The 10,599-nt window shown below is 48.7% G+C and overlaps 2 protein-coding genes across 2 annotated transcripts in view; both read right to left on the bottom strand.

The window, feature by feature from the left end:
- Positions 1 to 525: 525 nt before the first annotated feature.
- Positions 526 to 2,840, bottom strand: Atoh1 (atonal bHLH transcription factor 1). Its single transcript, XM_070022025.1, has 2 exons — positions 2,832 to 2,840; positions 526 to 2,636 (listed from the first exon to the last, which is right to left on the bottom strand). Exon 2 carries the CDS (start codon positions 2,571 to 2,573, stop codon positions 1,494 to 1,496), a length of 1,080 nt encoding a protein of 359 aa, XP_069878126.1. The 5' UTR covers positions 2,574 to 2,636; positions 2,832 to 2,840; the 3' UTR covers positions 526 to 1,493.
- A 3,583-nt stretch (positions 2,841 to 6,423) lies between these two features.
- The window catches only part of Grid2 (glutamate ionotropic receptor delta type subunit 2), a 1,042,163-nt gene continuing 1,037,987 nt past the window's right edge, over positions 6,424 to 10,599 (bottom strand). The window contains exon 16 of the mRNA XM_070022289.1: positions 6,424 to 10,050. Coding sequence (XP_069878390.1) covers positions 9,892 to 10,050 — 159 coding nt within the window. The 3' untranslated portion in view covers positions 6,424 to 9,891. The remainder of the gene's footprint in view (positions 10,051 to 10,599) is intronic.

The following is a 10,599-nucleotide window of genomic DNA, read 5'->3' as shown; positions in this document are numbered from 1 at the left end:
AGAGAGAGAGAGAGAGAGAGAGAGAGAGAGAGAGAGAGAGAGAGAGAGAGAGAGAGAGAGACCAGAGAATTATTAGGAAACTTGTTCTGTGTATTTGATTTATGGGAACTGTTTTCAGCTTGGCAAGTTTTCATGCTTAAAAAGATTTAATCCTGATAAAATTAACTACTGACTTATCTAGAGGACCAAAGACACTATTGCTGACGCTAGAAATAAGGAAGACTAGAAGAGCCCATCTGTTGAAAAGGCAAAACTATGCAAATTTGGGGAAAGTTTTATCTTACCATTTAACTATGGCTGGAGAGCATTCGCACTATGTAGTTCCTGGCACTGGGAAGACAATGGTTATACAACATTCTTCTTTAAAACTATTCCATCCAATGCAGTTGCATTTAATACCTCAAGTGTGCAAGGTCACGTTGACTGTGATACTCTAATACGGAATAAGGGACACATCACAAGTATTTTCCAAGTTTATTCTATTATTTGCAAAAGGAAATACATAAAACAATAGCAGTTGGCTTTGCTAAATTAAAATAAAATGATCTTAAGTAGAAAACGTTAAAAAAAGAAAAGAACCCAACAAATCAAGGTAAGTAGAAATGGTACCACTCAATAATAAATAAATTTTCTAACATTACCGAAGCAAAATAAAATCGACCAAATGTTTTTTGACACTACTACATGTGTTCTCTTAATTTTTATTTAAAAAAACGACACATTTGCCAAAAAAAGTTCATAGGTGATAAGTGGCTGCGCTTAAAACAATAATAATAATTAAAAAAAACCACGTGTCTGCAATTGGCAGTTGAGTTTCTCCTGGAGCCGAAGCAGCAGCAACTGATAAAGTGCGTGCGCCAAGTTAACTGCAAGAAGCCACGGTTCTCGCGTTTGGATGTGGGTTATGTTCATACCTTTGGGAAACCCTGTTCCGCCCCCCCCCCCAACAGCTTCATGGCCATACGCTAGCTACTCTATTGGGGGAACATTGACTTTGACTTACAGAACGCTTTTGGTGGTGGGAGGTGGTGGTGGGTGGGGGAGATGAGCGTTGGAAGACTAGCGCTTCCATCCATGGGCGCGCGCAACACACAGGGATGGAGAGCCAGGACACAGGTAGAAAGTCAACCCAGTTCTCTGGCAACAGGGCCACGCGAGGTTTCCGCAGGGCATTGGCAGCAGGGACGATGAAAGATGCCGGGTACACTTCGGCATGCCCAGGGGCGTCTAGCTACCAGGAGGACAAGCCCCAGGCGGGCGGGAGAGGTGAAACTTTTATCAGCAAGTTTCCAACAAGCAATTAGGGGCTGGTGGGGGGGGGGGGGTTGGAATCGCCTTTGCCAGCCATCCCAGCGTAGCTGCCTGACGAAGCCAAGTCGTGGCTAACCAACGACCTTCGGAGAGCAAAACCAACTACTCATATCCAAAGTTAAAACCATCATCGTGGAGGGTGCGGGATCGTTCACCGCGGGGCTGTGAACTTTTCAACTTTCCTAACTGGCCTCATCCGAGTCACTGTAATGGGAACGGGGGGAAAATTCGCCGTCGCTTCTGTGGGATCGGGGTGACGTTTTGCTATTCTCCTCCGACCCGGGCTGCAAGAGGCCCCCGGGCAGCGAAGGCGACAAGTTCTTCGGCGCCATCATCGCCGCCAGGGCGCTGTCCTCGAACGTGGAGAAGTGCAGGGAGCCCAGCGGCATCGAGTACGCCGCGCCGGAGGCCGGGGCGGAGAAGCGAGTCCGGCAGCCGGCGGGCGCGGGCGGCCGCGGGGCCCCCCCGGGGCTGGGCTGGGCCCCGGCGGCGGCGGAGCCCGCGCCCGCCTCGTAGGCGGCGGCGGCGGCGCGCAGAGGGTGGTGGTGGTCGCTTTTGCACGCGGCCGGGGGCGGCGCGGGCGGCTCGGCGCCGGTGGGCGTCTGCAGCAGGTCGGACAGCGCGTTGATGTAGATCTGGGCCATCTGCAGGGTCTCGTACTTGGACAGCTTCTTGTCGTTGTTGAAGGACGGGATCACGTTGCGCAGCTGGTCGAAGGCGTGGTTCAGCCCGTGCATCCGGCGCCGCTCGCGGGCGTTGGCCGCCAGCCGTCGCTGCTTCTGCACCCCGTTCACCTGTTTGCTGGAAGGGGCTCGCTGGCGGCTCAGCTCGTCCACCATCCCGCCTTTCAGCTTGCACAGCTGCTCTCTCACTTTGGCCGACGCCGACCCCGGGTTCTTCGGGAGCCCTCCGCCGCCGATCCTCCGCCCCGCATCCCCCCGGCCGTCCTCCTCCTCCTCTTCCTCCTCCTCCTCCGGGGCGGCCGCCGCCGCCGCCGCCTCGGCGGCACCCAGCTCGGGAGAATGCAGCAGATACTGGGCGGCGCGTGCCGTGCAGATGCCCTGCAAGGTCGGAGCCAGCCAGGCGCGTGGGTCGGTGCCGTCCAGGAGAGACAGCTCGGCGGGGTACACCGGGGGCTCCCTCGTCTGCAGGGTGGCCGGTGGCTGTGGCGGCGGCTGGAGGTGATGCGATGGGGGGTGACGATGGGGGTCCCCCAACTCCGTCACCTCAGCCCACTCTTCCGCGTGCAGCAGGCGGGACATTGCACGGCGCGGGCGGTGCGGCGGCGGCGGCGTTGAAGGAGGCAACTTGGCAACCCGGTTCCACTCCAGGGGGAGAAAAGATGAGGTGTCCTGCACACCCCCTCCCCTAAAAACCAACCAACCACCGCCACCCTCCAAAATAATCTTTTCCTAGGGGGGAGGGTCTCCTCTGCTGCGTCGTAACTTTGTTTCCCGCCCCCCCTCCCTCTCTCTCTTCCTCGATCCTCCTCCCCTCTCCCCTCCTCCTCCCTCCCTTACACTCGCTCGGAGATCACACACCAAGTCGCGTGCAACGAAGCTTCTCCGGTTGCCGAAGGCGCTGCGCCCCTTTAAAAAGCGGCACGCGCCAGCGCGGCTCCCCTCCCCCTCCCCGCGCGCCTCCCAGCCCCCTCCTCGCGCCGGTCGCGTGTCTGCTCAGCCAATGGAGGGCGCGGGCCGGCGCGTGCGAGCAGCCAATCAAAGAGTTTTTACACCCCGAGGAAAGTTCCGCCGGGCGCCGGCCGCGCCGGATCCCGCCGCCCTCTCCGTCCCGCGGTCCCAGTCGGTGAAATTCATATGTTAATTGCCAGGCTGTAATCCGACTCCGCGAGCGTGTCTGCTCCCGGGTGGAGCCTCTCTCCTCCACCCCCCCCCTCCTCCCGGCCCCTCTCACCCGGGGGTGCGCGAATTGTGCCCAAGCGGGGCTCCCCGCACCGACGGCTGAGCCCGATCGGGTCCGACGCGCGCGGCGGGCGGCTCCGGGCCGGGTCCCCTCCCCCCTCGCCCCCCGCACCAGGCGCCTCTCGGGGACCTAGAACCCAGAGGGGAAAGAAAAAAGTCCTCCCGCCCCGTTCGGTGCGGTCGCCAGGCCGGGATCGGCGCCGCCGCAGCCACGAGGACCCCGGAGAGGGGGTGCGCCCCGGAGAGGGGGTGCGCGTGCGCCCCTCGCAGCGCGCGGCCCATCCTCCCCCGGGCCGGCGAACCGCACCTCCCGTCGGAACTCGGGGGAGAAGGGGGGGGGGCGTCGCTGCCTGGGAACGGGCCTCGGACCCCTGCTCCGTGTTTGTTAGCCTCTTTGGTCCCGGGTTCGAGTTCGTCTAGGTTAGGTCCTCTTTATACTCATGCGGCACGGCTAGGGTGCACCACACGTCACACGCACCCCCATTGCTCGTAGCCGGCTCTCTAGCGTCCTGCCGCTTCCCGAAAAGCCCCCGCAGAGCCGTGCTTTTGGAGACAGGGATTTGACGCAAAAGCGTGCGACTCCGAAGGTTTTTATTTTGAAGACACTTTCGGGGCGGACACGGGTCCAGTCTGCATCCGCAGGGATTCTCCTGCCCTTCCAACTCCTGGAGCCAGAACCCTTTACCCTGCCGGCTTCACCACTGCGCGCGGCTTCTTCGGCAAACCCCCAGGAACCGCAGCCGAACCCACCTCTCCCTCGCTAGTTAAGGCGTGCGCTCGCTCCCCAGCCTGAAACCCAGAGGTGATCCGTGGCCGGCGGGGTGGGACTCCGACTCTCAGGTGAACACTCCCCCGCCACCGCATTGGCCTACTCAGTCATCCGCGCGTTCACGGGAGCCAATCAGGAGCTCCCGAAGCCCCGGGCACGCCCCGGTTGGCGCCCCGCGCGCGCGCGCGCCCTAGCTCCAGGAGGCTCCCGTGCACTTGGCTTGGGGCGCAGGAGTGGATCGCTGCCCAGCTGCTGCTTTACAGCCGTCCACTTTCTGAGTGGCTGTTGTCCTGGGAGGAGTTTTCATCCTCTGGGAAAAGTGGTGTAAAGATGACCCAGGAGGCAGTCTTTTCAGGGTTGGTGGGGTGTGTGTGTGTGTGTGTCCCAAAATGTTCTCCTCGTGTGGGTAGAGACTTGATCCAACCTGCCATGAAGAACTCATCAGATAGAAGAATTTCGGGCTGGAATGGATGATACGATAGAGATAGAGATAGATTAAAATATAGATAGATGATGAACATGATATAGATGATTTAGGGATATAGATATTATGGATAGATATGTATATGGATATATGCCTAGATGCATACGTATTCCATTATAGCTATAGAAAGATGGAACAGAGTGCTAAAATGATTACCAATACATCACCCTTATCCATCTCTTCTTCAACTTTATTTGCTGGGGTGTAGAACAGTCCCGGATCTTCTCATCTTAAAAGCCAGAAATATCTGAGTTGTGTTTTTATGAGTGTCTTTAGGCAATGCAGACCTGACTGTGTTAAATATATAGGTAAATTAGCAAGGCCCAACCCTAACTGAAAATGTTCAATGAATAAAGAAATCATATTTTTTTTGGGGGGGATAACATTCTTCAAGAATTTTGGCGACTGGCAGGCATGAGTAAAATCTGCTAATAATATTACTGCACATGGTTTGGAAATGACTTTTAGTTCTTATGGCCACTTAGCATTTCATTTAGTAGACAGCTTTTGCTATCTTCATCTTAATTGTTCCCTAACTCAAGTTTTACTTCTCGCAAGTCTTCCACACTAGCTCAGGTTTCTTTGTCACATACCCTGTCTGTATTTTATTCCTTTGCTCAAGGGTTCATCTTGGTTGGCAGTTCCATTGGTATGGCTATTAATTGTCTTTGACCTCAGAGTGTGAAACTTCATGGCTTTGCTCTTCTGTTAAGCTCACTGCTTAATACAGAGTCTGGGAATTGGTTGGTACTTGATCAAAATAGAGGGAAAGAATATGCCTTCAAGAAATGCCATCTTGTTTTACTAGTTTCCTCAATGAATAGTTTACTTACTGCCAAAGTTCAATCTAGTTAAAAAATTCTCTGTGCTGATGTTTTACTTTATGGAAATTTAACTTTATTTATGGACAATAAAATGGAAAATTGAGGGTTGTATTTATATTGGAGACTTCTGTAACATCTCATATAATTCATATACCAGAACAAATATATCTAGTTGGAAATAAATTGTGCTAAGTGAAAAAAATGCTTGCCATTTGGTTTGAATTTTCTAGAATATTGGTGATATTCTGTTAAGACCTGTTATTAGATAGTTCTGTATAACCTTTGGACTTTATGAGAGTTGTGGAAGAATTAATTAGAGAAAACTGGACTCACACAAATGATTAAAAACTAATTGCAATTGTCTAAGCAGTCAACTTAAGTAAAGCTATTAATACAGCACACTGAAAAGGACTGAGGAAATATTCCCGGGGTAGTAGGTAGACAAATACTGAGGGAGTTGTGGAAGCTATGTCCTGAGGCCATTCAGATTTTCCTCAATTCTAATCCAAAGGCCATTTTCTTATTTTTTCTCACTAGTTGGTGCCTTAGCAGATTGAATTAGAGCAATCACTTAAAAACACCAACAGTCTTCTCACCAGTAGAGAGCTCTTAGTCTGATTGACAGAAACATCACCAACCTCCCACCATTGTGTCTACTGGCCCAGTTCCATCTGCGGCTGGAACTTCTAACACGAGCTGTCTGAGAAGTGTGGTACTCTTGCCAGCTATAGATTGTGCATTCAGCTCCCCCTTCCAGCACAAGGCTGCCTTGCATTATTCTTTCCTGCCCTGTGTCCTCTCGCTGGGCAGTCTCTGCATCTTGATGAGATAATGGAGGGTTGGAACGGAGGTACAGTTTGCAGATGTCCGTGAGCCTAGCCTGATCACCCCGTTTCACTGTCAAAGAGCCTTTAGGTGACCCTTGCCCAGTTTTCACTCAACTTCTTTCAAGCGGACTTGCATGTAATCTTACTAGAACTCCTCCTGTAGCTTTGAGATTGGAAGTTCAGACAAATGATTAACCAAAGGAGATTTTTTTTTTATTACCAACTTTTATTCACCACGGAAGAAATTGGAATTCAACCAGGGAACTTGTTTATTGACAAAATTTTATTGATAAAATAATTTATCAAAGATTTATGAACAAATTAAAAACTTCTGAAAAAGAAAATTATACCAACCAAGATAGTAAAAAGTATGATGTGGGTAAGGAAGGGTTTTCTAGTTTGGATTGACTACATGAAGCAACCTCATAAAACTAAAGACTTCTCCAAAAGAAATTAGGGTGTAAGATTTGAACGTATAGAAAGGCTACTGTAAGATGCTTGTCATGTCAGAGAGGGTTTCTCCATCTCCTGCCCAGTCTTAATCACCCTGATACCTCGTCCAACATCTTAATTTGCTTTGCAGCTTGGATCTGTCTGCTCTTCCCTCTCAGTTAGCATGACCTGGAGATCCTCTTGTCTCTTAAGTGTGGCATGTCATTTCAGCAACAGCTTTCCTTCCTGGCTCTGGACCTGCTTTTTGCTGGCTGCTTTGGCTCAGTGCCTCTGACTTTGGGTGGCTGGTGTTGTGAGTTTCTCTGGCTTCCTTCCCACAGCAAGTGTTGATGATGAACTATAATCGGAGACCTTGTTTTTAAAATTTTTTTCAACTCTGTTTTAGGTCTCTAAATAAAACCATAAGGTTATAATCTTAGGGATTTCTCAGTTCACTGAATTGCTCTCTGAGTCCTGTGATCTGACAGATAGGAAGAAGGAGCTTATGAATATTTATCATTCCATGTAAAAACATTTTGAAGACTGAGATCAACACCGAGTGAACATTTTATTCTCCCTACAATTCCCTTTCCTTGTTCTAGGATCTCAAGGAATGGATTGTAAGGGACATTTTCTGCTTTCAGTTTATGATGGTATTTTGGAGTTTGTGGGATGCAACTTCCCTCAGATCTTTTGTACAAAAACCATCACTAATATTCACCCAGAAAAAAATATTAGCAGAAAGCTTATTCTGTTCCTGAAGCACATACTAGTGATGCTCTCAGTTTTAAGAGAAAGCTGGTAGGTTTTTAAGAAGAAAGACCTCCTTTAACTTAAAGGCCTGCTTGGTTTCAATGGCTCTGCCAGCCATTTGGTTTCTACACAGGACTGAAAGGGAGTTGTGGTTTCAATCTAAGATGGATGAAGACTGATACAAGGAGACTGAACTGAAGTTAGATCAGTTAATTCACAAACCATAATAATATATCACCAGAAATAGAAAGCGGGGCCAAGACTTTGCCATGAAGGTGTAGCATTTCTCATTGTTCCATAGGGGTGTGTGTGTGTGTGTGTGTGTGTGTGTGTGTGTGTGTGTGTGTGTGTGTGTGTGTGTGTGTAAAGGTAGAATATGAGACTTGTAGGCCAGGAACATGTTTTACCACAGGTTGTTGACAGACAAGGGAGTGGACACATCAAAACCCAAGTAGTAAAAGCCAGATTGATACGGGGGGATAAAATATTAAAAGAAGAAATGTGTCACCAAATCCTGATTTTAAGTGATTACCTGGGAATTTCTCATCCCAATGCAGGCAGTCAAGAATAGCTTGTGTTCTGTCTAATCGGGTCAGCATGTCCATTAAACAACCTTCTTCTCCCTTTGTGTTAGAAGGCTTGCAGCCCACTGGGGTAGCTTGGTGATTCCTCTGGCAGCCAGAACCTGGCTAATTCTAGCTTTGGGGAGGGCCAAGAATGGGCTCTCCATCATGGGTCATGGGGATAAGCTATCAAGAAGGTTGGATGGTGTCGAAGCGTCGCTGTGTGCTAATGGCTGACAATCTACCTGGCAGCCAGGGCCCAGTTCTCCTCCTCTTGTCTAGCCTTGGTCTTCTCTGAGGGATGAGAATTCCATGCTGTAAACAGCTGTCCAGGAGGGCGGGGCCATGGTCTTGTTCGCACCATTCACTTGCACAGGAGAGGCCGATGGAAATTATGCTGTCATACTGGGGAGGATGAAGAGCTCCATGGGAATGGGGTGATTACAAAATAACAGTTTACAAAGTGATTTCACAGACACTTGATTCTCACAAAGACCCTGTGAGGTAGGTACAGTATCTAATGTATTTACCTAACTGTTTGCAAAGACAGACACCAAAGACCCAAGAGTTGGAGAGCTTTGCCCACAGCTCTTAACCATGCCAGGATTCACACTTGCGGTTACGCCTCCTGACTTCAAAGTCTAACTTTCACCCAGGAGTTACAACACAAGACAGGCCAGTTTGGTGACTGATCAGAAGAGACACTTTGTCAGTAAACACTAAGTGGTTACTGGTTACAATGACAAATCAGGTGGTTTAAGAGGGGAAAAAAAATCTTAGTGATCAGAATCCATTGTATCACCTCTTGCTAGGGGTTCTTCATAGACTGCTGCTTATTGGTGTGAATTTGTGGGTGGCTTTGGTACATTTGAAGATCATCTGAGAGTCAGCCAGGACTCCCTCTGTGGCCATAGAGCAGAGATGGCAGTCATCATCATGTTGGATTGTCTGTCTTCCCCTTTGGAATGTGAACTTCTTAGGGAAAGCACTGTCACATTTTCCTTGTATTCTCAGAATTTAATACAGTGCTTGACATAACAGGTCCTCCATTAAAAACTGGTCTCATTCACAAGGGATTGATCTGTTTTCATGCGATGTTTCCTTTTTCAATTTGTAAGGGATTATTGGCATGGAACGCTATGATGGGAGAATCTGGATGTGGAAAGAGGGAAAACTCAGTTGTCTTGATGGTGGATAAGGTACATTGCCACTGTGGTTCCAGGGTGTAATAACATCCATCAAGTGATCTTTGCCTGCAATAATGATCTACTAGCTGTGGATTTAAGTCTGAGGTTCTCTGTTAGCCAAAATCCATGTGAAGTATATATGTTTGGGTAAAGACAATGGATACTTGGCATGGAAGGAAGAGATCATTTAGATAAACATGACATTAACACTACTTTGGTAATATGGAGAGAGCTGTATGACAAAAAGTAACCCACCAAACAGCAACAACAACAACAAAAATCCCCAAACCATGAAGCACAATCACAATGGATTCAGTAAGGGTTGGAAGAGGCCTTTGTCTTGTATCTGGTTTAAGCTCTGCCAAGGCACATTCTTGTTGGTCCTCGACATCTCCCTGGATCCTTGGCTATCAGAAGTCCCAAGCCCTGGAGTTGAGATTGTGATGAATCTTAAACAGGTAGAAGCTGAGGACAGATCTGTTGTGGAAAATATCTGGACTTTAGTATGTGTCTTCTTGACCAGGATGCACAGGCAAAAACATCCAGTGCATAGAAAGACTCTTCTCAGGCTAACAGGCTGTCAGGTAAGACCTATGTATGACCTGTGTCTGAAAGAGACAAGTCTTGCAGCTATTCTTCTATGCCTGAGGTACGGCAAGGATTTCTGGGTATCACAACCTGGTGAATACAGTCCTTTGAACTGAAGCAGAACTCGTAGGACAGAGTATATCAGCTCACCAGTTTTGGGTACACAGGATCAAATGGATCCGGAAATCCAGAGATGGGAAACAGATCATCAGGTGGGGAGATTGGTAGAGATTATGGGTCATCTAGAGGTCCTCCCAGTTGGGTTGATTGGTGCAGGCTGTGGCTGGGTGTCTGGTTCCTCCAGGTATTACTGCCAAGTTTCAAACATGGTCTTAATGGCCAAGTGTTCTTTCTTTCAGAGATGGTAGTTTCATTCTGCAAAGATGGAGCCTGTTGAGAAAACAAAGCAGAGGTCTCATCAGGTTGAGAGTAACAAGGCATGGATTTTGTATGGTGTGGTCTCTACTCATAAAGCACTGGATGCAACTGAGGTGTCCACTGTAGACAAGAGAAAGCATAATGGCAGTGGACTGAAGCCTTCCAGTTAGGGCTGTGTAGGTGTTTTGTACAACAGGTTGTCACCAGAAAGCACAGCATGTTGGCTGTTGGTTCACTGGACTCTGTTTCAAGGAGGACCTTGGAATCTGATCAGACTGGAGTTAAGATATATTTGTCATTTATGGATGAGGTCTTGAATATCTTCACCAGAAAATAAAGCCAGTATTGTTCTCACACAGATAGGCAATAGAGTGTTCTACCAACCTTGGTCTTGACACAAAGTTGCATGTGAAATCCTAGAAACTATTTGCTTACATACTGACTTTTAGATCTTGACAATTTTTAGTAATTGGTTCCTGACTATGCATAAGCTTCAAGACATTCATAATTTATAACAAATATACAAATTTTCCCCAAATTGCAATTGATCCAGTTGCTATT

The sequence above is a fragment of the Dipodomys merriami genome, unplaced genomic scaffold (assembly GCF_024711535.1).
Source record: "Dipodomys merriami isolate MVZ:Mamm:240054 unplaced genomic scaffold, mDipMer1.0.p SCAF_15, whole genome shotgun sequence".
Lineage (NCBI taxonomy): Eukaryota > Metazoa > Chordata > Mammalia > Rodentia > Heteromyidae > Dipodomys > Dipodomys merriami.
The sequence above is the reverse complement of the archived record's forward strand: the minus strand, read 5'-3'. Positions and strand labels throughout refer to the sequence as shown.

Excerpts from the sequence above, each read along its gene's own strand:
- Atoh1 (XM_070022025.1), bottom strand. The coding sequence starts at position 2,573 with ATGTCCCGCCTGCTGCACGCGGAAGAGTGGGCTGAGGTGACGGAGTTG.